Source organism: Simochromis diagramma, unplaced genomic scaffold (assembly GCF_900408965.1).
Source record: "Simochromis diagramma unplaced genomic scaffold, fSimDia1.1 OVJJ01000669.1, whole genome shotgun sequence".
NCBI lineage: Eukaryota > Metazoa > Chordata > Actinopteri > Cichliformes > Cichlidae > Simochromis > Simochromis diagramma.
The window spans coordinates 5050383-5073164 of record NW_024387458.1 but is presented as its reverse complement, the minus strand read 5'-3'; the positions used below and the strand labels follow the sequence as shown (position 1 = coordinate 5073164).

The 22782-nt window shown below is 41.0% G+C and overlaps 1 protein-coding gene across 4 annotated transcripts in view; it reads right to left on the bottom strand.

Moving 5' to 3' along the window:
• Positions 1–4024: 4024 nt before the first annotated feature.
• The window catches only part of thrab (thyroid hormone receptor alpha b), a 161670-nt gene continuing 142912 nt past the window's right edge, over positions 4025–22782 (bottom strand). For all 4 annotated transcript variants that reach the window (XM_040014016.1, XM_040014018.1, XM_040014017.1 and 1 more), the window contains 3 exons: positions 22409–22555; positions 19817–20075; positions 4025–17723 (listed from right to left, as the gene is read on the bottom strand). In XM_040014016.1, the coding sequence (XP_039869950.1) occupies positions 17473–17723; positions 19817–20075; positions 22409–22555 (657 nt within the window). In that variant the 3' untranslated portion in view covers positions 4025–17472. The remainder of the gene's footprint in view (positions 17724–19816; positions 20076–22408; positions 22556–22782) is intronic.

The following is a 22782-nucleotide window of genomic DNA, read 5'->3' as shown; positions in this document are numbered from 1 at the left end:
CAGGCGGACACCTTTCCCATCTGTCATGAGGAAATTCACTGTGAGTTAAAGAATTAGCAGTCATAGCCCTGTGACTCACTGTACCTCACTGGGAAACCTCACAGCATGCTGAGAGACATCTGAGTTGATCTGTCAATAAATCAGACGGGATGTGCTGTGACATGCGCTGATGAACTGAGCAGTGCTGCCAGCGCCTGTCCTTCTCCTCTGATGCTGATTTGAGCAGACAAATCTCGTTTACTCCTCATTTAGCCATTATTTCAGCACACTGAGTTTATATAGTTGCTGCCTGCAAACTGTAAAGAATGTTGTTTTCAATTATGCAAATGTATTTCACTAAGAGGAGGTACACACAGACCACTGGCAAACATCGTTGTCCTTCATCTAAGAAGGATTAAGTGTTCCTCTTGGATTATGGTTTACAGGGATATTTACATTTTCTGATATTAATACCAAAACCTGTCTCAGAACTGCATAGCATGCTAGACTGGTCATTAAAAAGAGTTCAAACAGTGATAATGTTTATATATTTTTTTGGCACAGTGAAAATAAACTGTCAGGATTTTATGTTTACTGCAGCTCTTATAAATTTAAGATATTGAAATAACATTTTAATTTTATTTCTATTCACGGTGTGTACAATCAAGGGAAAAAGTCTTAGGATGGTGACTTCTTGTTGGCTATTTCGCCTCTCTACACCATCACAGTGGATGTTAAATCAATATGTGATTGAAGTGCTGACTTTCAGGTTTATTTAAAGGGGTTTAGGAAAAGTATTGCATTAAGTGTTTAGTATTAAAGCCATGTTTACACATAGCCCACATTTTGAGGTTCAAAAGTAATTGGTGAAGGATTGTTTCTAATACTTGGATGAAAATCCTTTGTAGCCATTGGCTATCTGAAGTCTGTTTCCTCCCTTGAGATGCACTGCTAGGCCCTTTAGTCACTGCTTGTTTGTGGATTTCTCTGCCTAAAGGTTTCTCTTTAGTATCTGAAAAGCATGCTCTGATGGGCTGGGAATGGATGACTGACTGGGACATTGAAGACTATCAAATTCCCTTGATAAACTTTTTGGGCTGCTTTTGCAGTACATTATTTTGTCATTATCTCTCTACAGTGAAACAGTTTTGGAAAATTTGGCTGAATCTGAGCAGAGTATAGTCCTCTATGCTTTAAAATTCATCCTGCTGCTTCTATCAGCACTAGCAGCAGCTTCATTAATAAACAGCCGTGACCCAGGTCAACTGCCTACTATACTACGATGTTGTGAAGTCGTTTTTCTTAACAGTGGAAATAATTCTGTCATCATGCACTTCGGTTGTCTTCTGTGGTCTTTCAGGTCTTTTGGTGTTTCTTTCTCTTTTTTTTTTTTTAATTGCACAACATTGCTCATTTGGAAAAATGTCCTCTGACATCTTTATTTTGTTTTTCAGCCTAGTGATGGTGTCATTCACTTGCACTGTAATTTCTTTGGACCTTCCTAACATGGAAAGTTCCAGCGAACGGCTACAAAAAGCATTTATAACAATAAGAATCAACTCCAGATGTCTTATCTGCCTAATTTGTGATGAAATAACAACCAGCCACGAAAGTGTTTACTGGCAAATAATCCAATTAATCGGGACACTGTTTAAAAATTTGTTAAAGCCTCAAACTGTTAATGGAACACTTTTGCCAAACCCCTTGAATCAAATCTAAAACTCTACAATTCAATCACATCTTGATTGTCTGGTGCATACTTGGCAGTGTGCAAAGGCGAAACTACAAAAAAAATGTCATTGCCCATATGGATCTGATTGTAAATCTAAGAACAAATCCCACGCTTATACAGCTGTAAAAACACAAAGAGACAATGAGAAAAAGGTTTTTGTGAATTCCATTTATTAGTCCATTAATGAAAACCTTCCAGCACATGGTTCAGCTGGAAAACCGAGGGCTAATAACAGACCAAAGAGCCAATGAGATGTAAATGTACTCACATATTTATTACATAAATATATAGTAAAATAGACCAGCAACAATTACCATAAAAAATATCTTCCTTTAAAACCCTGACCATAAACAAAGATTTGAAAATCACACACTGACATTTACAAACACGCTGATTGTCTGGACCTGTCGTAAGCAGCCCACCATATAAACCTGACAGCACACCACCCACTGGACTCATGTTGGGGGGGGGGGGGGGGGGGGGGGGGAGGGGTGGAGGGTGTAAAATGGAGGGGTGGGTAATAGGTCCAGGTGAGGAAGGGTTTGGTGTGATGAAGTTGTGGGTGGTGTGAGAGGAGATCACAGTAGATATTCGGATGTTTCCTGCGTGTATATGCGTTTATCTGCAATAAGTGCTGTCAGTGTGGATTTATTTAGCCCAGAGCATTGCCTTAAGCTTCATTGTATGTCTTTGCATGTTTGTTTACCCCCGTGCATCATGGGAATGAATCCTGAACATTGTTCCTTTGCTTTGCATGCCAGCGACAGTGGCGTCAACTGAGAGGTAAATAAAGAGAAGAAAAGGAGACAAAAAGAACAAAACCTGGGTTTCTTAATATTTGTTGGTATAATGTTATTCTTGTGTGGTTGAACTGGCACCAGACATCCAGAAGGTGGGGTTTGTCGTACCAAGGAAATTTACATAGTCTCCCATATGTCAGTAACATAAGAGTAAACTTTTAAAGACCTTCTGTAACCCTTTTATTACCCTGATAATACATGACGGTCTGGCACCTCGGGATCAAGATTGAATGAGAGATCTGTACTCATACAGTTAATGGCCTTTATTTTCTGTGCACTGTTTCCTATAATGCAGCAAAGTCTAGCAAAGGCTGTACCTGCAGTCTCAATGGTTTTCTATTGAAGCTTTCCATCTCAGTGTTTATTTCCTTTGGAGTTGTATTCTCTCCCCTTGTCTAGTACTGTTCCAGGACCTCGGCATCAATCCTTCAGTGACTCATAATATTCAGCTCAAGAATAATAAAAATAAAAACTCTTCCAGTTTTAGGCAGTCTTCGTAGTAACTTCTAAGATGAGGGATATCAGTGATTGACAAGTGAAAAATAACCATGAATGTGTTTTAATAACTGAATTCCAAGATGACGCTGTTCTCTTGAGCCCATAAAAAAGAAATATCTACCAGCTTCTGGATTTCCTTCTTTTATGTTTGCACAGTGTCCTAAAAGCAGCACAATTGCCAAGTTCTTGCTAAACAGGAGATCTCTATTGTTCTGGCTTACAATATAAAGCAACACTTTTTTTTCTTTCTTGGAAGTTGGCGCCAACTTTAAAGGTTCTCGTGTAACAGCCATAAAATTGTTATTATTAATGACACCCACTATGTGAAGTCAAGTCCGAATCTTGTTGTGTCCGTTTGCGTTATTGCCAAACTAGTACTAAGACACACTGTTATCGTATGTTGTGTTTACTGTATGACATGTGTGTCGCGCTGAGAGATACACCATTTATCTTTGTTGGTGGGATCATTATAGCAACAATCAATCAACCAATCAACACATGGCAAATTAACCACCTGTCGATTAGCAGTTAGTATTAGCCAAGTTAGCTACATGTTAGTAACTATGTTCCTATACAACAGGGTGATAATTCACAGCAATGTGCAACTTTTCCCACATATTGGTGTTGAACTACACAGGCTACCATGTCGCTCTCTCAGTATATTTGCACAACATGATTTAATTAGCTAAAATCGACAATGTTTGACATTTGACATTGCTAGCGGTAGAAGTCATTCGACAATTGATTGATTGATTTACTTTGAAAGTGAAGTGCCTCTGTTTTACTACAGCTCAGAGAGTAGTTGGTGACTATTTGCAAACAAGTTGGTGTGTTTTATTCAAACTGCGTCAATCAATCTGATAGCAACGAAGCAATCGCAAGGAGGTTGCCGGTGCAGCAGTATATACCTTTTTGCAACCAGTTTCACCTAACAAAGCAAGCAACCTCTTTGGCAATACTTATTTTTCCCTAGTTACTGGTGATTGTTAATCAGATTCTAGCCTATTTTTTTTCCCAAAATTGGCAATATAACTAACAGACAATATAAAATATGGACATAGCTTCCGAGTGGAAAAAATAAAGCCTATGCAGAAGTGTCTTAAACCTGCATTCTATTTAGAGGCCACCAGATGGCGATAGTTGTGGTCGCAAAAAGATTTCGAGTTCTATAGAACTGTATGGGAAAACAGTTTTCTGTCTTGACTTTTTAGCACTGTCCTGATGAGTTTCTGGGGTCATTCAGTCGCTTTAAGTCATATTTAATAAAAGTAATCTATTTTGAACATTAATTTTGTGCATCAAAATGGTACTGTGTAACAGTATGACCATGTAACAGTAGCTATGCAAATCTTTTTCTAATGTTACAACTAATAATCACTTCATTACGTGAGGTTTTGTTGAAATTAAAATGAACTAAAGGAACTTCATGAGCCACTGACTTGATGAAATCCTACACATTATCCTGGATTGGGGTAAGTAACAATTGTTTGTGGTTGCTCCAAAGATAATAACCTGGCTGAAAAGTTTCAAAATAACTAACAAAAACACCTAGCATCCTGTCTTTGGCAATTATCCTGTCTTTCCAATTATCCCTGACTGGTCAGGTCAACCCCTGAGTGTCTGCAGAACACATCTTTTTCCCAGCAGCTTCTGCAGTCACAGTGAAACAAGGAACATTTGAAAGAGTGGTATCAAACAAAGAACAGTGGTTCCTTTTTTGTAATTTTGTTAAATGTATTGTAGTGTGTTTTTCCACCGACACAAATATGCAGGCTGAAAGACTGTCCTTGAGAAGATCAGAGGAGAAAGAAAATTCCCAAAGAAACATCAAATTAAAACTTAACCCAGAGAGCGAGAGAGAGAGAGAGAAAAAAAAAGAGGGAGAGAGCGAAAGAGCTCTTCATCTCCGACTGTGAGGTTACTTTGCTTCTATTGGCTGATTTTTCTGTAATATTTACCACATGATGTTTGTAAAAAGTGTTGAGGGTAATGCACAATACAGACCTTGAAACTGATGTTTTCATGTTAAATCAAGAAAAAAATACACCCTACTAAGTCGTTCAGTCTATTAATTGCAGCTCTAAAGACTTTACTTGTTCTTGATTTATCATATGGCCTCACACACCCGTGTTGCACAAAGTGTCTCTTTTAAATAGGACAATCAATAGTAAAATAGTGAATACAGACACATATAGCTCATAGACATTTGTACATGACAACCCCATCTAGAAATAGTCTGACACAAAAACATCTAGCACGAGCACCAGCTGCTGCATACTGGATGTAGAACTTTCTGCTTCCTGGTAAAATGAAACCTTCCTTGAAACACAGTTTTTGCGAGTTTCACAGAACATACTATAAGCATGCTAAGCTTTCTGTACATGCAACACTGAGACCTATCTGTTACAAACATTGTGGGCAAAAAGGTGTGCAGTAAAGACGATGTAAGCAGTGGGCATGGCGCCTTGAAGCCGTGGTGGTTTTTGGTAATTTGCTGGTGCTGTATAAAGTGACTTGGACCTGCTACATAGTGAAATAAATGGATTTCTTTCCTTAAGGTTTGCTGACCAGAGAGAGTTTTCTTCGGATTTTGCGTACAAGAATGGGCTCGTGGGCCATGAGAGCTGATGGTGCACATGCTCTGAGAGCGTTTGACAAAACAGGACAAGTGAGACATCTTGGACCAATAGAGTGGGAAAGACAGAGGATGGATGAAAGCACCCTTTGAGGCCTTTTTAATCAAACCTGAGCAGTTTTAAACCAATTTTTCAACTTGACAAGCATTGCATAATTTTCTTAGAAGCAGCCCCCACCTCCATACAACTACTATACAGTTTATATATTCATATATTCTCTGATCTGTATCTCTGATTGATAGACTGTTAATAAATGAGCTAATCCGTGTACATTCTTATCTGTCTAGGCATGCATTTTACACCCGTTTACAAAAAACATTGCTATAAATCTCCATGCAGACAGTCAGCGCAGCATAAAACTTATTCCAAGACCACACCACTGTACCACCTATAAGTATCTTCAGGTCTTACTTGGTATTTGGTGTAAAAAGGAAAACAGTGTCCACATAAAGTTATTCATAGTGGCCAAATCATACAGCACTGAACTCAGCTAACAGGGGACCGACTATACTTTTACATATTTTCTGTCACATATATTCTCTGGATACTCATATTAAACATGATCAGTGTTTCAAATAATGAGGTTGAGATAAGATCAAGTAGTTCCTGTGAGCCATAAGCTCAAATTTCAGATAGTTTTCTCTACTCTTGGCTATAAACTGCATATAAAACATAGGTGTGACTATTAAAGGCACTGTGAAAGTGCCTTAAACCAGCATTTTTTCTAATGGCCACAAAGGGGTAATTCCTGTGAATGTCACAAGATGGGACTTCCCTAATAATTGGGTGCCACGGTGGCAAAGTTCATCTTTTCTAAATAAGTGTGCTCTTCACTTGGTGTGATGTCGCTGAGAACAGATATCCCCTAATATGGTAATTTCAGGCACACAGCTCAGGCTGCCAGCACAGAAGTTTCCTTTTTTGTTTTGTTTATGAGGGGCAGCCAATCAGAAGAAAGTTGGCTTACAGGGTAAAATCGTAAAGTATAATAGTGGCAGAGTATGATGGCTCAGTCACACGAGAGTAAAAAAAGGCAGCCTCCGTGCGACAAAGAAAAAAGGGCGGTTGCCCAGTGATTGCATTGATTGTTGCAGCGGTTGAGCGTGCAACACCCTCAACTTCTCAGTGACCACTTTTGATCACAAGGCGATTGCACAGATTGCCAGTTGGGAGGCGACCGGTCTCCAAACAAACGTGATCTGAGTTGGGCTGCGTGCAATCACTCTCAAACAAACTGGAACAGGTTTGCAAATAATTGCAGTCTGATTTATAAATCCAGACAGACTGCCAACACAATGCAATCAGCAATAGTCTGCGCCAATCAGCAAAACTCATCTATGACACGTCTTTGCAGCAGGGGAATTACCTTGCAAATGTTTTATCATTGTCTTGATGGCAGCAACTGACGAGTGGTCGCCCGTCTCTAAAGCAACCATTTCAAAGGTAACAAGATTGCAAGTTCATTGCACACTGTTGCAATAATTTGTGTCTCCAGCCTCTGTTTTCTGTAGTGTGACTGGAGCATGAGGTAAACAAGGATAATAATGAATTGTGACTCATTCAGAGCAACTCAAGTACAGTCCAAGAATAAAAAAATATTTAGCTGGAAATGAGGATAACTGTTCCCCTTTAATGTAACCTTGGATAAACGGGGTGACTTTAGTCTCTTGATCAATACAGCTTAATTTATATGCATCTTACTCAGCTATTAATGCAAAGCTATCCAAACATACTCTAACAGTCAATTATAATTCACGCTTACTGAACATTGTCAGAAATTTGTAACAATGTTTGTAGCTTGTCCAATAAATAACATTTGGTGCTTTGATTGCATTGTTTAGCTCATGGGTTTCAATTTTCTCTTCTGATTTTCTTGTTGCACTAATGCAGCCACAAAGGGAGTACTAGCTTGGACACAGTCATTTAATATTGTATGTAGTGATAACCTTAAAGTCACTCTTGGGAGTCCTCAGTTCCTACCATGCAGCATATTAATTCATTCTTTTCCCCGAGAACAAACTCCACAGCATTTCTAAGTGCAAGCCTTCATAATAAATCCTCTGGAGTCCTATGAAACATGCTGTACAGCAATGCCACACAGGAGGAGGGATATAAAAACAATCGATAAGGCCATCATTGGAAAGGAGAACCCAAAATTGCAAAGCCTCGAAGCGCAGCCGTGGCTGCTCTTTTCTGCAGGAACAGTCCATTTGTAAGAATTGATGCAGCTTTTAGTTTAAAATATCACCCACTCCTGAAATTCACAGTTTTGTTTTTTTTTTTTTTATCTCTTGCAGTCCCGCCACACAAGTAGAAATGCTTCCCAAGTGACCCCTCCTTCTTCCTCTCTGTTAGCCCGCTGAACACAGTGTTGGTTACATTCTTCAAAGGAAATAACACAAGTATGTGACAGGAATCTGTTTTTACAGACTTCCGTCACACACCGCGGCCTGAAAAGGTGCTTTAGGGATTTTTGGAAGGGGAAGCAAAGCAGGTCCATCAGACATTCAGCATTCACACACTTACACTCAACGTTCACTTGCACACAGCACAGTTCTCATGTGAAACAGCAACATCCACGTGCACACACTTATATACATGCACAGCCTTGGTTTTAGCCATACAACTGAGAGTTAAACAGAAACTAAAAGAGGCCTGTGGCTGGAGGACTACAGCCAGTTCATTTGCCTCGCTGAGGGCAAATAGTGCCTGGCTTGGATGGGAGCCATGCACTGCTGTATGTACACCACAAGCAATTGGATGAGGAAAAGCTGAATATTGCTGCTGGCACTTTGACCCTAAAGAGTGCAAAGACGCTAGAGTGTTGCTGACATGAAAGGATGAATTTATTTTTGCACACAGTTTTTCTTGCATATATCTATGCGAATGTAATTTATTGATAATCAAAAATAAAACTGTAACCAAAATCAATCATTTTGTATGTCTTTACTGTGTTATGGTAACTCACCTATTCCACGAAAAAACTGACCAAACGGAGTCAAAAACAACAGATCTTGACTTTCTCTTTCATGATCTTTTATGAAAGACGTGTTTCATGAAAAATATGTAACTTTGATGTTATAACCCCGTAATTAACACTTTAAATTAATCAAATGTCAAAATTAAGTGATGATAATCACCGTGTGAAATCAAAATATACGACTTGAACATGGGAGTCGATCTCCTTTAAGTAAAAATGATGACTTGGTCTCTCAGCATTTTCTTATCAATCTGATGCTTTAAAAAATACTCCTAATATTTCAGATGTTTTTCTTTTTTTCTGGCAGGAATGGTCTTCCATATAGTGCGGCACAAAACCCAAGCGATACACAAAAGCACCCAAACCCAAACAAACAAAAACCAACAGACAAAACACTCCCCACACGTAAAGAAATCGATTTCGATTTAGGGTTAAGAAAGCAGTGAGGGCCTGGTTATGTCTGCCCGAGGTTGGACTTGGGGTCCGATTTCTGGGAACCTGGATGTCTACTCCTTTCCATCCAGGAAAGGATGACAGAACAAGTGTAAAATGAACACTGGTGATTGCAAATTGAGACAAAAAAGAGGAGCTAACAATGGTTTTTTCATCCAAGGTTCATCATCATTTATTAGAAAATGTTCTTTTACCTGAGAGAATCCTTCAATAGCTTCCTTTACCCATTCACAAAAAGTGGTCTGTGTTTGCGTGTGTGCGTGCACGTGTGTGTGTCTGTGTGTGTACTGGGTCTTGCCGATGCTCTCATGGGACAGTGCATTATTTTCACACAAATGTAAGAAAGAGATCTGATTAGACATAAAAATCAAATAAAATTCACAATGTTTACTCAGCCACTTATTGCACTTCATTCAAAATAACTGTAAACGCTATAATTGATTATTTCATTGCATGGTTTTGCCCAAAGGCCTCTGCCGTTTTTACTTTCAGATTGAACAGAAATTTAATGGTGCAAAAGTCATTTGGCTTGGGTGCAATTTAAATATACATATATATATATTCATGATTATAGTATTACCTCTGACGAATCTTCTACCTACTGTTGGTTTGGTCAATTCAAAGTGCTTCTAAGTAAGTGCTAAAGGAAAATGGATTTTTGCTATCAAACACTTGCCTCACATTTCAAAAGCAGAGGTAAGCACATGGTTAACTAACCTTACTTGTGCTACATAAAATCCACATATGAACGTCAACTACTCTGAATACATAAATTTCAGCAACTTGGTCGCGATATGCAAAGATTAAAGCTACATTTTCAAGAAAGACTGAATTTAGGGCCTGGTTTTAATTTTATAATTTGAGGCTCTGAGACGCACCAAACAATGAGAGCATCGCATTCGACGCACACAAGCAAAGTTCCAAACAACACACATATACATACACACACCACTTTCTGAGCAGTTCACAAAAAAACAGCACGTCTCGTAGAATCCTTGTTCTCCACAACATCCCCGGAACCCCTCCTACTTCTCTGGGTCCCAGACGACTGTGAAGATTTACTGAGCCTAAGGACCAGCCAGCAGGCTGGGCTAAAGGCCAGCTAACCCCAACAGTCCTGGCCCACACCCACAGAAAGTAGCAAGGGTCTCTGGGTCATGCAAAGAACCTCTGGAATTCAAGCAAGGGCCAAATCTGATTTCATAAGCAAGACCGGCTCACAGTTGTTACAGTGAGCATGTCTTTTGGAGGGATTTGGAGGGAAATTGCATAGACATCTTGCTACTTGCATGTCTTAACAAACTCTACATTTGGCATGGGGGAGGGGAGAGGGAAACCAAAAACAACCATAAAACCAAAAGACATTACAGACAATCTCCACCCTTGTCCAACATGTCAACATGTGAGAATAAACCAGGATCCATGGAGGGGAAGGGCTGAGAAGCTCCACAAAGCCAGCCTCAAAAACATCAGTCTACTTGTTGTGGTGAGGAACAGCATGATTTGTGTGAGCTCGGGGTGTCACCAATTGTTATAAACCAAAATTACTTTCAGCTTTAAACAGTTGGAGCTGAAAATATGATGCTTGGTTCAAACTTGCATCATTTAAGACACCATTTGTACTTTCATTTATGCATTGTGGGAAGGTTGGTTAGCTATTCAATCTCATAGAAGCAGAAAAAAGGAAATGGATCCAGAAAAGCATTTAAAACTGACTGAGATCTGATTACTGAAACTAATTCGAGAGGTGATTCCAGACTCGTTTTAGCTAGTTACTGAAATGCTATACATACACATTTGTCTTTCCAAGATGCACAAGTAATCTTTATGCCTCACAAGTGCAACCACATCAGCAAATGACCCATGGAAGAAGGCCCCAATGGCATCTGAAATGACTCGTGTTAATGAGGCCTCACGTACTTGTTGCAAACTACTTCAGGTTTCAGTTAAATTGATCCTCACAGAAAGTTCGGATTCAGTGTATTTAGGCTGGCTTTTTGGGGCATTGGTGGACAAATCCATTTTAGACTTTGACAACTACGATGTGGGTGTTAAACAGCTGTTTCAACTGGCATTCATGCCCAATAATAACCTGCTCCCTATCCCACTTCCCACTTTCCTTTGTAAGTCACCCAAAATCAAATATACACGTTTATCTACCTGGAGTATTTGGTGTGAGTTGCAGAGTTTTGGATATATAATTTGTAGATACGCCTGTTTTCTCTTTAATTATAACATAAGTGCCCCAAAATCTATAAAACTCAGAAGTAATGTGAAGTTACTTACAGAAAAGTCAGAAACCTTGTTGCGACATGAGCAGTTTCAGGTACAGACTGTTTTCTTTGCACTAAACTAAGCCTGCCATTGCAAATGAAAAGCATTACCGCTCAGCTGAAATGAATGCCGGTCATGTTCACATTCTGTCATAGGCACGAGCTTCTTGTCACATGGTAGATGCATGCTTTCCTTCAGTGCAGCGACTTGGCGACTGAAACCTCAGTTGGACAGGGGAGTTTTTAAGTAGCACAAAGCAAATGGGCCAGTTAGAATTATTGTTCCTCAAGAGAAGGCTGACGTTTCTGCAGCTCATGTCTCTGGAAAAGAAAAAGGCAACTCACACCAACATAATCTCGGTCAGGGGTTCTCGTGTTTTGATGACCAATTGCAGATTTCGGGGGGGCACAAGAAAAATGCACATTTAATCAAAGGCTTTTTAAGTGTGTGTATCTTCAGAAAACTAGTTGATTATCGAATTTTCTTTTAACATGTTCTGTTGATTGAATTCACCTGTTGCTTATCACCCTTACCTATCCGTCTCGGTCAAGCCCCATTTTTCCCAAGTCTTTTCTGTTCTTTCCCTATTTTTCTGTTGGGTTCCCTATTGCTAGATCGACCTGCCTCTTTATCCACTGCTTTTTGACACTTTAATAAAGTCCTTGTTTTCCTGTCATGTCTTACTTTTGGCTTCTCAGTCCTGATAGAACTGTGGATGAATAAAATATATGCAAATATATGAAATTATAATAGTAGTGGATTCTTACTTGGGCCACAAAAATGCCACTGAGAGCCACTGGAGCACACTGAGAGAACCCCGGCTCTACTATGGGCCATGTAGATTTGACTTTGGGGTGAAGCGTCTCTTTAATAAAACATCCCCCACTGCACTCCTGACCTTTAACTGCCGCAGCTGCTGGCAACACTCACATCAATAGTTTGGAAAAACGGAATCTGATCCCATAGGTAAACGCACACTCACACACAAAACTATAGTCATTCATGTGAAGCGTGAGAACACGAGGGGTATGCATCCATCTCTTTGCAAACAACACGAGGCACAGGGCTTACGATTAATGTCACAGGGCACTTCTGAATATGGATCTGCATGCACATGTGAGAGGGTGCACACATAAAAAAAATGTAACAAGCATTACACATTACTTTGCTCTTTTTTTTCTTTTTACTTTTATCCACTTGCATGACAATGGGATGGAGCGGTTAAATTGACTTTTTACAATGAATCTTCGAGTGTTGTATGTTTTTGTATTTACATCCTTGGTTATGGCCAAAATAAGCTGTAAATGAAAAAAACAAAACAAAACACAAAACATAGAAAAATACATAACATAGTATTGCACCTTGCAGATGGGCAATATATATATTCTCAGTTTTGTTGGTTGTTTTGTAACATCTATGTGACACCACTATCCTCTCTGCTGGTGTGTGGAAGTTAGGTTGTGGGTGCCGGGGTCAGGTCCAGCCCCCTCCTGTCAGCTACATTCAATTCCATAAAACACTCAGCTATTACAGAAGTCAATCCCTCAGTCTCTGGGCCATTCACATTTTAGGTTTACCGTCTAAAGACTGTGCCTTTAAGGTGGAGAAGTGCTCACGTTGGCAGAGCTCAGAGCTGATGTCTCGACATTTTCTTGAGTTTAAGTTGCACCTCCTGTCACTCGAGAACCAAATCAATAAGGTAGAGGGCACCAAAGCTTGAGGGAAGAGTCCTTTTGTAACTTACACTGATGCGTACACAAGCACATATTATCTCGACATGTACACTTTTTTAAAATCTATATATGCATCTCTGAACTTTCACATGTGCCTGCAAAATATGACTCCTCCCAAGTTCCTTTGAGTCTTGTGTTGTGTGAGGTATGACAAGATTGTGTTTCAGTTTTTTTGTTTTTTTTTTGTATTTTCAGTTTTTGTTGCATTATTTTTTTTCTGTTTGTTTTTTTCTTTCCTCCAAAGATGTATTTCATTAAAAAAAAAAAAAAAAAAGGAACAAAATATATATAAAAAAAGAAATTCCTGGGTTTTTTTTGTTGGTTGTAAATTTCCTCCTGATAAAAGGGGACGGACAACTGGACAGACACACGGACAAACAGATCAGTTGGCTTACAAACACAAACTATAGACGTGAAAAAGAAGTGAAATATGTTACACTGCACACATGGTCAAAAAGTGACAACAGCTGTTTTGTTTTTCTTTTACACAGAGCAGTTGAAGGGTCAAAAAAAACAAACAAACAGAAATATAAGAAAACAATGATAAAATGAAAAAAAAAAATCTCCAATAATTTTGTTCAGGAGTCTTTTTTTTTTTTTTAAAGTCATCTTTTTTTTTTCATATTGTTTGACGGATGTAAAATCCTTTTCATATATCTTTTGTTTTCTTAATCTACATCAGACTCAGAAGGTAAAAAGCAGCATTATAACCCCTACTGTCACACACACATACCCAGTCAGCTCACAACAACAAAGGCCGTCGATTTCTTTATCGGTTCTTTTACAAAGATGTGTTGGAATCCCAAACCCGCATCTCAGGAATGCGGGATCTGTCTTCCTGATCCTCACAATCTGAACGTTGGAGGTAATCCTTACAGTGGGAGCCGAGGGAGGACATTTGGGGTCGTCAGCTGGCACGGGAGCGGGGGTTTGCGTGGGGCTGCGTGGGAGCCGAAGGGGACATCTGCCCTTCCTCCCTGTGTTTGACGACATTGTCTCTGCAACCAGCCACATCACCCCCTCTCGCCCATGTCAATGATGGCAGTGAGAGTTGGGGCCCTCAGCTTTTTTTGTTTGTTTGTTTCTTTGTTTCCTGTCCTTTCTTCTTCTCTTGCATCCACGCATTCTCACACTCCAGTCTCTCGTCCCTGCTGCTTTGTCGGTCACATTCAATTGGTGGCGCCACTCTAAAAGGGCAGTTATGGCCAGCCTTGTTTCACAAGGCCTGGATCCTGTTTGGTGTGAATGAATCTGGACAGAACTGGGTATGAACTGCTCAGCGGTGACAGCTAGGATGCTTTGGGTAAAGGAGAGGATTTTCAGTGTTCAGAAGAGGGCTTAAAGTGAACTTTGAGTGGGCTCTAGTATGGGACAGTGAGTACTACACGGATAAAGAGAAAGCCCTCCTAGGGAGGGATCTCTGCCCACTGCTTTTGGGCTGTTTTGGCTCTACTGGTGTAATGCTGACAACAGGACAGGTTTAGGGCCGAGCCCACTGCAAGTGCAAAGGCCCAGTTAAACAGAGCAGCTCAGGATACCCATTTGTGGTCAATTTTAATTGGGGAAACTAACCCGAAAAGGAGAGTTTATGGGGTGTTGCATTAGTGCAAAAACTCCCACCAGCCTGGCTGAGTGGGGTCTGTTATCATATTGATGGCGGGAGGGGGGGTTAGACTTGAGCTAGGCTCCAGAAAGGGCAGTGTCACGGACTGGACAAGAGGAGGGTAGAAAAGAAAAGCGTGGGGATGGATCTCTAGAGGTGGTGATGCACTTTAGGAAGAGTCAAACCAGACTCCACCGCTGTGCCCAAAGATGGCGTTCCAGTTCCTCTCCCCTCCCAACTGCACTCAAGCTCTGAGGAGGTGTGGATAACCCATCCTGTGCATGTGCCCAGTATAAACTACTGCTTGGTATTGGATAGAAAATAGACTAGATTTCTTTCAACCCAGTGAGATTTGGCTTGGCCCCAGAATTGGATTGAACAGAGTGAGCTTTTGAAATCAAATCAAACACTCTTGTATGGTCATTTGGAGGGTAAACTTGTCATATCTGCCATGGATGTTTGAGCTGAGATATTACCGCTATAGTAGTGAGCGTTGGGGAGCTAGAAGTGCGATTGAGTTGCTTGTGAGGAGGCTTCGCTCCATCATTTTTTATGTCAAACACACTGCCCATGCATGACAGAAAGCTGAAATTTTCCATGAAAATATTTACCAAGCTCCAGTGGCAGCTATCGTAAGTGTAGCGTGGTACGTCATCACCACATGCTGATTTGACGGGCGTGGCCACCTTGACTTTTCAGTTACTCCGTGTAATCGTTCCTCTTGCTGCTTTTTGCTTTAATGGGCTGCACATCCCACGCTGTCCTTCGTTGCTTCTGCGAGCCGGTTTCTGTCTTTAGAGAAACTGGTAAATCCAAATTTGAAAAGATGACACTTGGTCCCACTTGATAAAAAAAAAAAAAAGAAAAAGAAAAAGAAGAAGAGATAACCCGAATGTTATGGGTACCACTCCCTGGAAGGGGGTAAAACCTTCCAGGGGGATGGTTGGCCCTCCTGTCTTCAGTGGTATTTCATTTGAACCAAGTGACAGCGCTGTGTGTATGTGTGTATTCTGCGAGTGTTTTTGTCTTTCCATGACTACGAGTGTGCACCTATGCACATCTGTGTATCATTCTACACATACTCCAACTCGAATGGTGTATGTCTGTGTGTAGGCTGTGGGCAGCTGCCCTGTGTCCACAGAGGTGAGGTAGTGCCTGACACCACAGGGGCAGTAATGCTGCCCCAGCCTAGGGGTGTGTCCACTTTGAGGTAAATGGTAGCCTTCTTGGCATTTGCCTGCTCTCAGTGACGCCCATGGTAAAAAAAAAAAAAAAAAAAAAAAAAAAAGAATAAAATAACCAAGAAACAAGAAAAAAAACAAAAACAAAACAGAAGGCAAATGTGTATGGAAGCCTGGAGGGGCCACACTGAGTTGAGCCCACGATAAGAGGACTCTGTACAAACCCTGCAGGTTAGGGCTGTATATCAACACTGCTGTGCAGTGCATTCAGTAAAATGAGGCATTCACGTTACTCTGAGGTGATGCGTGTTTTCGTGTGTGTGTGTGTGAGAGTTAAAAAGACAAAAAGAGAGTCAGTGTGTATGTGATGAGGCCTGCCGTCTTGCTGGTGTTTGCTGCTATTCAGAGCCTCCTCGGAGGTTGGGTGTGGGAGATTTACTTCTGACCTCTGGCTACAGTCCAGCTTTTACGTTGTAATTCCTCTCTCTGTCCCTGCGCCTTCCTTTTCTCCCACCTCCCCTCTAAGCATCTCCCTTTCTCCTCCCCCTTCTTTTTCTCTTCCTTCCCTTCCTTCAATGCTGTAACTCTTCAGACAGAGAAGGGCTTACTTGTCATTCATAAGATGGTAGGCTGCTGGCACAAGCAGCATAGGCAATGACAAGGCAAGTCTGCTCGTGTGTGTGTGTGCGTATGTGTGTGTTGTATGTCACAGGAACCGGTCCAATGACAAAAATGAAAGTAGATATGAAGCCATGGTCTGTATGTTTTTCAAAGGTAGAGAACACAATTTCATAAAACTGGAGTAGCCTTATATAAATATAGCACCGGTTTCACAGGGATATGAGAAGAACAAGCTCCAAAAACAGCTGTCATGGCTCAGATTGAGTTGAGTAATTGATAAGTGGTGTGGCTGCTCTGCTTTACTGCCGCCGTTATACACCACGGAAACGTTTACGTCTGCTGAAATTTTTATGTGCAGTGTCTGCCAATTGCGTGCGCCTGCATGACTGCGAGCAACAAGATGACACTACTGTCCATACCTTCTGAATCAATGCCTTAACACTTATTCAGAAATAATACTGAGAGGTGCTGGCCAGCTTTGACGCTGGAAACATGGGCTTCAAGACAAGTGTAAATCTGTGACCGCTACAATAAAACCAAGGAGGGGGAACTGACCCTCCAAAGAGTGCTGCCCTGAAGAACTGAGGTGGAACAGGCTGTGAGTGTGTGTGTGTGTGTCTGTGTGTGTGTTTGTGTCTTGGCAAATGGCTACAACTCTTACTAGATAAGACATCATGCTCAGACAGAAGGGCCCCCAAACAGATTTTAAAACAGGGGTTGGTATAAGGAGGAGAAAGAGGTGGAGAAGAGGGTGTTCACAAAACAAAATCCTCTGTTTGCTTCACTCTCCTGTTGCTGGTGTGTCGTTTCTGATATTGTTGTTTCCAGTTTTAAAACCACATACTGTGAATGTGATGTCAGAGAAATGCAGATTCCTGCAGAGAGGATTCTCCCTCCATTCTTCCCCCACAAGCACGATGGACTAACCCATCTTCTGTTTCGCTCCAACTTTCTCTTCCCTTCGCGTGCCGGCAAGTGTGTCTCACACCTCCTGGTCCTCGAAGACCTCTAAGAAGAGCGGGGGGAAGAGTTCGTTGGGACATTCCACCTTCATGTGAAGGAAGCGACTGGCGTGGCACGCCCCGATCATCCGCAGGTCCGTCACCTTCATCAGAAGCTTCGGCCAGAAGTGGGGAATGTTGTGCTTGCGGTAGTTGATGTAGTGCTCTAACGCCAGCAGGTACGTCTCCTGGCACTTCTCGATCTTTTCCGTACAGGTCAGGCCTGAGCGATCTGCACAAAGCAAAGAAGGCGAGCGGGAAGAGGGAGCGCAGATGGCGGTGGGGAGGGGGTTGGAGAAGAAATATGGGAAAAGGATAGAAGAAGGAGAAGGGAAAAGAGAACATATGGACAATGAGTACTACATAGTTGAAGATGTAAGAACTATAAATGTTAGCAATACTAAATAAGATGAGACCTGTTATCAAGCATCATGTCCAAGGTTCTTACTGCAAATAGCATTATATTATCATGGTGCCATCTGGGTGACATTCACTTTTATTGGCTCAGTCACGCTAGAATAAAAATAGGATGGCAACATCCTTGTGACTAGTAAAGGCTGGTGGTTATGTGGTGACTGCAATTAATTTTTTTTCTCTTTCGCACTTATGTGGTTGCAACACCTACATAACACTTTTAATCACAATGTGATTGCATAGGGTGCCTGGTGGTATTCAACCTGTCTTTAAACAACCCCCATGTGACTCAGGCTGACTGAAGTCACTCAGAATGGTGAAGGTTAGCAAATAATTGCAGTTGAATTTGCAAATACAGACAAACTGCCAATGAGTCTGTGCCGATGAGCACAATTTTTTTGCTTTGCGTCTCTTTTAAATAGGGAATTCTGCTTAATTGATTGCCAGCTGGTTGCAGTCTGGGTATATTCATATATATTATAAGGTTCCTGAGTGCTTATGCAATTTTGGCAGCAACTACTTCGCTATTTGTGGAGGAATTTATATTTGAAATCTATAAAATTCTGGCTGGACTCTGAATGTACGCACATGACGTGAATTTCTGTTTAATGTGAATTTATGTGCATACAGAAAGCAATAGATTTGCAGTTTCGCTGATTTATCACATTTATCACAAGCAGATTGCTTTTAATGTCAGCTTGACCCCATTCAATCCCAGACTGATAGCAATGAGCTCTCTTTCACTGCCATTTTAAGGGCGTCTGGGCGCACCAAAGTCATTCTTAGGAGGCCAGCTGACTGCGAGCGGTCGCAGAGTTGATCATCGTCTTAAAAACAACCGTTTTAAAGACAACAAGGCTGCAAATTCACTGCACGTGGTTGCCATAATTTTGGTGGCGCTGCCATCTCCAGTCACTGTTTTAACTAGTGTGACTCTAGCATAAGTGTGGATACTTTAGCGATGCTAGCACCAGCAGCTTTCATCCCTTTGCAGATTAACATCACATGTGGTTACGCATTGTTGGTGGCATTGTGCCAGTTTTTTTTCACATAGTTCACAGTGTGTTCCTAAACCAGAGCAACTTTAAAATGGTAAGAAGACTGCTACTTAGTGTAAGTTTTTTCTCTTACTACTTCTGAGGACTAACTACAAGCTGCATTCTGCATTTATCCAGTTCAGAGGCGCTGCAGCCTATTTCAGCTGTCATAGAGCTAAAGACTGGGTAGGCCCTGAAAGGTTGCCAGTCTATCACAGGGCCAACACATAGAGATAGACAACCATTCACACTCACACCTATGGCTAGTTTACAAGTACTTTAACCATGCATGTTTTAGGAACGTGGGAGAAGGCCGGAATATCACTCAACAAAATGAAAAGAAATGACCACATAGATCCCAGCACCTTCTTGCTGTGAGCCGATGGTGCTAACCATGGGGCAGCAGCACCAAATATATATTAATATATTATTTATGTATATTTGCCATATTTTAAATTATTGGTGGATGCACTGAGAGAGACGAGGGCATCCCCTCTTTTTTTGCATCCTACTATTTGAAAAAACTGCACTTTTGCGCATGTACGTAATAAATGTTCTACAATAAATAAACCAAGACTAGAGACATGCAAAGACTTATTCATCACATTTAAAATGAGCTCCCAACACTGAATATGCATGTGGACATTTATCTTCAGACTATAATTAGATTTTGATTCAAAATAGGCTACATTGTATGATATGTAGAGTAGCGAGTAATGATGTCTTTGTATTGCAACTGCAAGGCCAAAGGAGACTAAAAATCTGCATTTAAATTGCATTAAATTCAAACTGATATATCACTAATAACATGTGCAACAAGTCCAGAGACTGCCATGTAGCTTTAAATATGTGGAATAAAGGTTTTAGCAATAACCTGAGCTCATGAGAAGCACGGCTTGCAAGAGCGCCACTTCCGTGTCGTCAAGGTTGAACTGTGCCAGGCTCTTGCCCAAATCAAAGATGGCGTCCGACACCACGCCCAGCCCGCCGTTCTTCAGTTGCTCCCGCTTCACAGCCATCTCCCCACTGAGCGTCAGAGTCTCGCTCTCCGGGTCGTAGCGCATGGCTGCGCGCAAGGACATGATCTCCATGCAGCAGCCCTTCAACAGGATGATCTGGTCTTCACAAGGCAGCTGGTGAATGAAAAACACGTTCGTTTTCATTTCCGAGCAAACATATTGTCATATTCTCAAAAACAAAGCAAGTAAGTAAGGAAAGTTTATCTATGAAGCGCTTTTCACAGACAAGCGGTCACGCGAAAGGCTAAAAATAAACGTGAATATTAAGTGCAAAAAAACCAAAAACAAAACGGTTTAACAGGTTTTTTAAATAAATAAATAATCATTCAATAAAAGATACCACTATACTTTACATGCTGTCTATGCTGAGTCACTATAATGTCATCTGAAAGTTGATGTCCTTGTATGTTTTTACCAAATTTATTAACCCATTTTTACTGTATTTTATTTAGTTTACTGTATTTCAGAGAGCTGTGTTCCTTTATAAACCATTTTGCTGTATAATATCCATCCATCCGCTCATTATCTGGATCTAAAGGCTGGGGCAGCAGTCTGAGCAGAGATGCCCAGACCTCCTTTTCACCAGCTCTTCTTCCAGAAACACCAGAAGCCATCTGAGATGTATATTCTCTGCAGTGAGCCCTGGTTTGCCCGGGGCCAACATTCCAGCTGAACATGCCAAAAACACCTCAACAAGGAGGTGTTCAGGAGGCGTCCTAATCAGGTGCTCCAACCACTTCACCTAGCTCCTTTCAATGTGGAGGAATAGTGGCTCTAATCTGAGTCCATCCCAAATTACTGAGCTCCTCAGCCAATCTGGATCGCAGACACCCTTCAGTGGAAACTCAATTAAGCTGCTTGCATCTCATTTTATGGCCGATATCAACGGGTCGTAGTAATAAATAACTACAAAAATGAAGCAAGCTAACAAAAAAATGTCTTCTGCAGCGTTATTTCAAACACTGGCATCTGTATACATCCATGGTTTCACAGCCGGTACTGCCCTGTAAACCTGCCATCCACAAACTGAATCTTTGACGCCAATTTTTTATTTAATTCAGTAAGTTTCATAGAAAAATGAGAAATATCTGCCCTTCAGTTGATTGCCTTAGTGCTCACACATTAGATATGACTCAGCTGCGTTGCTACCTTCCCACATCTTCGCCATTATCCAAGTGTCAATAAAGCAGTACAGCAAATAATGGCAGAGAGAATTTAGGTAAAGAGGATACTAAATAATAAATGAGAGCAAGGAAGGCAGAGAGACGTGCTAAAGAGGAAGGGATGGGAGGAGGAGAAATATGAAGATGGGCTGAAAATAGGCGTACCCTCCCCCCCCACTGATGAACACAGATTATGACTAATACACCCTGATTTACATGGATATTAGAAACTCTGGGTTAAAACCTGTTCAATTAAGTCTGCAGCCTCTGATGTGCTGAATTAATCGTACCTTGATGTAAGCTGGTTTCTTTCCTCGTTGCTCTTGACTGCAGAGCAGATTAATTGACATTCACTGGCTTGATTTGTCTTGTAAATTTCTAACTAGGGGGCAGGCTTAAAGTAAATGCCTAATAATGCAGTTAGTACTGCATCAATTTGTCAAAAAGCAACAGATTAATTTTTACTGGCTAAATGAACGCTGGCTTTGTTTCTGTGGATTCTTATTAGTAATTTATTGCAGAGCCACGAACAGATCGCTTGTAAGCCAAACAAGTTCCCTCCCTCTGCCTCTTTAATCAGATTAAAATGGCTTCTTTTATAATAAAATATGTTACAATGTGAGAAGAAGATAGGAAATTAAACATTGCTGATCATGTGCTTGTGTCTGGAATATTCAAACTTTAAATTTGTTATAGCTAAACCTCCAGCTCTGGGAGCACTATGAGGAGTTTATTCATGCTCAGACACTGACTTGATTAGTAGTATCCATCATGATAGCGATTCTTGTATAATAATTATACAATGCATTAAAATATGTTGATTAAAAAATAAAAAAGTGACATTTTCATAAACTCTAATAGATCACAGTAAAGACTTTTTCCTCTTCTGTAATTCATCACGCAGCAGACTCACAGTCATACTGCTCTGTCACTACAGCTGTCCCGCTAGACAACAGCTCTGATACACCCTGATAATTATCCAATCACCCGAGGTCTCATTACAAGCAGCGCAGAAGGGAAACATGATTACGTGCTGCTAAGTGAGGCAGGCCAAACAGGAGCAGGAATGCTTCACTAATTGTCAGAAACAAAGGCCGGTTTATTTTGCAAACACTGCGATTGCTTGAGGAAATATGTAAATGATCAGCACTTTCCTTGTGTGCTGGACTTTTCTGGTAAACTGAAGCAGTCTTGGTTTAGCTGTGGTAAATGAACAGTTTTGCCAATTTTTGTGTTAATTCTGGCCTCCGCTGTGCTCTTCAGGTCAAATTAACCGCCACTCACCTCAGAGAACATGGGCAGTTTTTTGGCAAAGTCAACGACACGGGTGATGGCGGGAGTGATGATCTTGGTGAACTCGCTGAAGGCCTCCAGGTCCACCTTGTCTCCGTCTGATGTTGGAGCGACTGGAGACTGGCCGATTTTCTCTGGCTAAATGGGGAAATAAATGTGGGCGGTTGATTAGTGCACAGAGGAAAAGTTAAATTAGATATTAGTAAAGCAGAAAAGAATAAAAACTGTTTCATCCATATATGATGAACCTAGTTTACAGCTCTGCAAAGTGAAGCCCAGGCTTCTAATGCCCAAGCAACTGCAAACCAGCCCTGAGGGTCCCTCGATCTTTGACCTCAGTAAACACTTTCATGAATATTTATGGG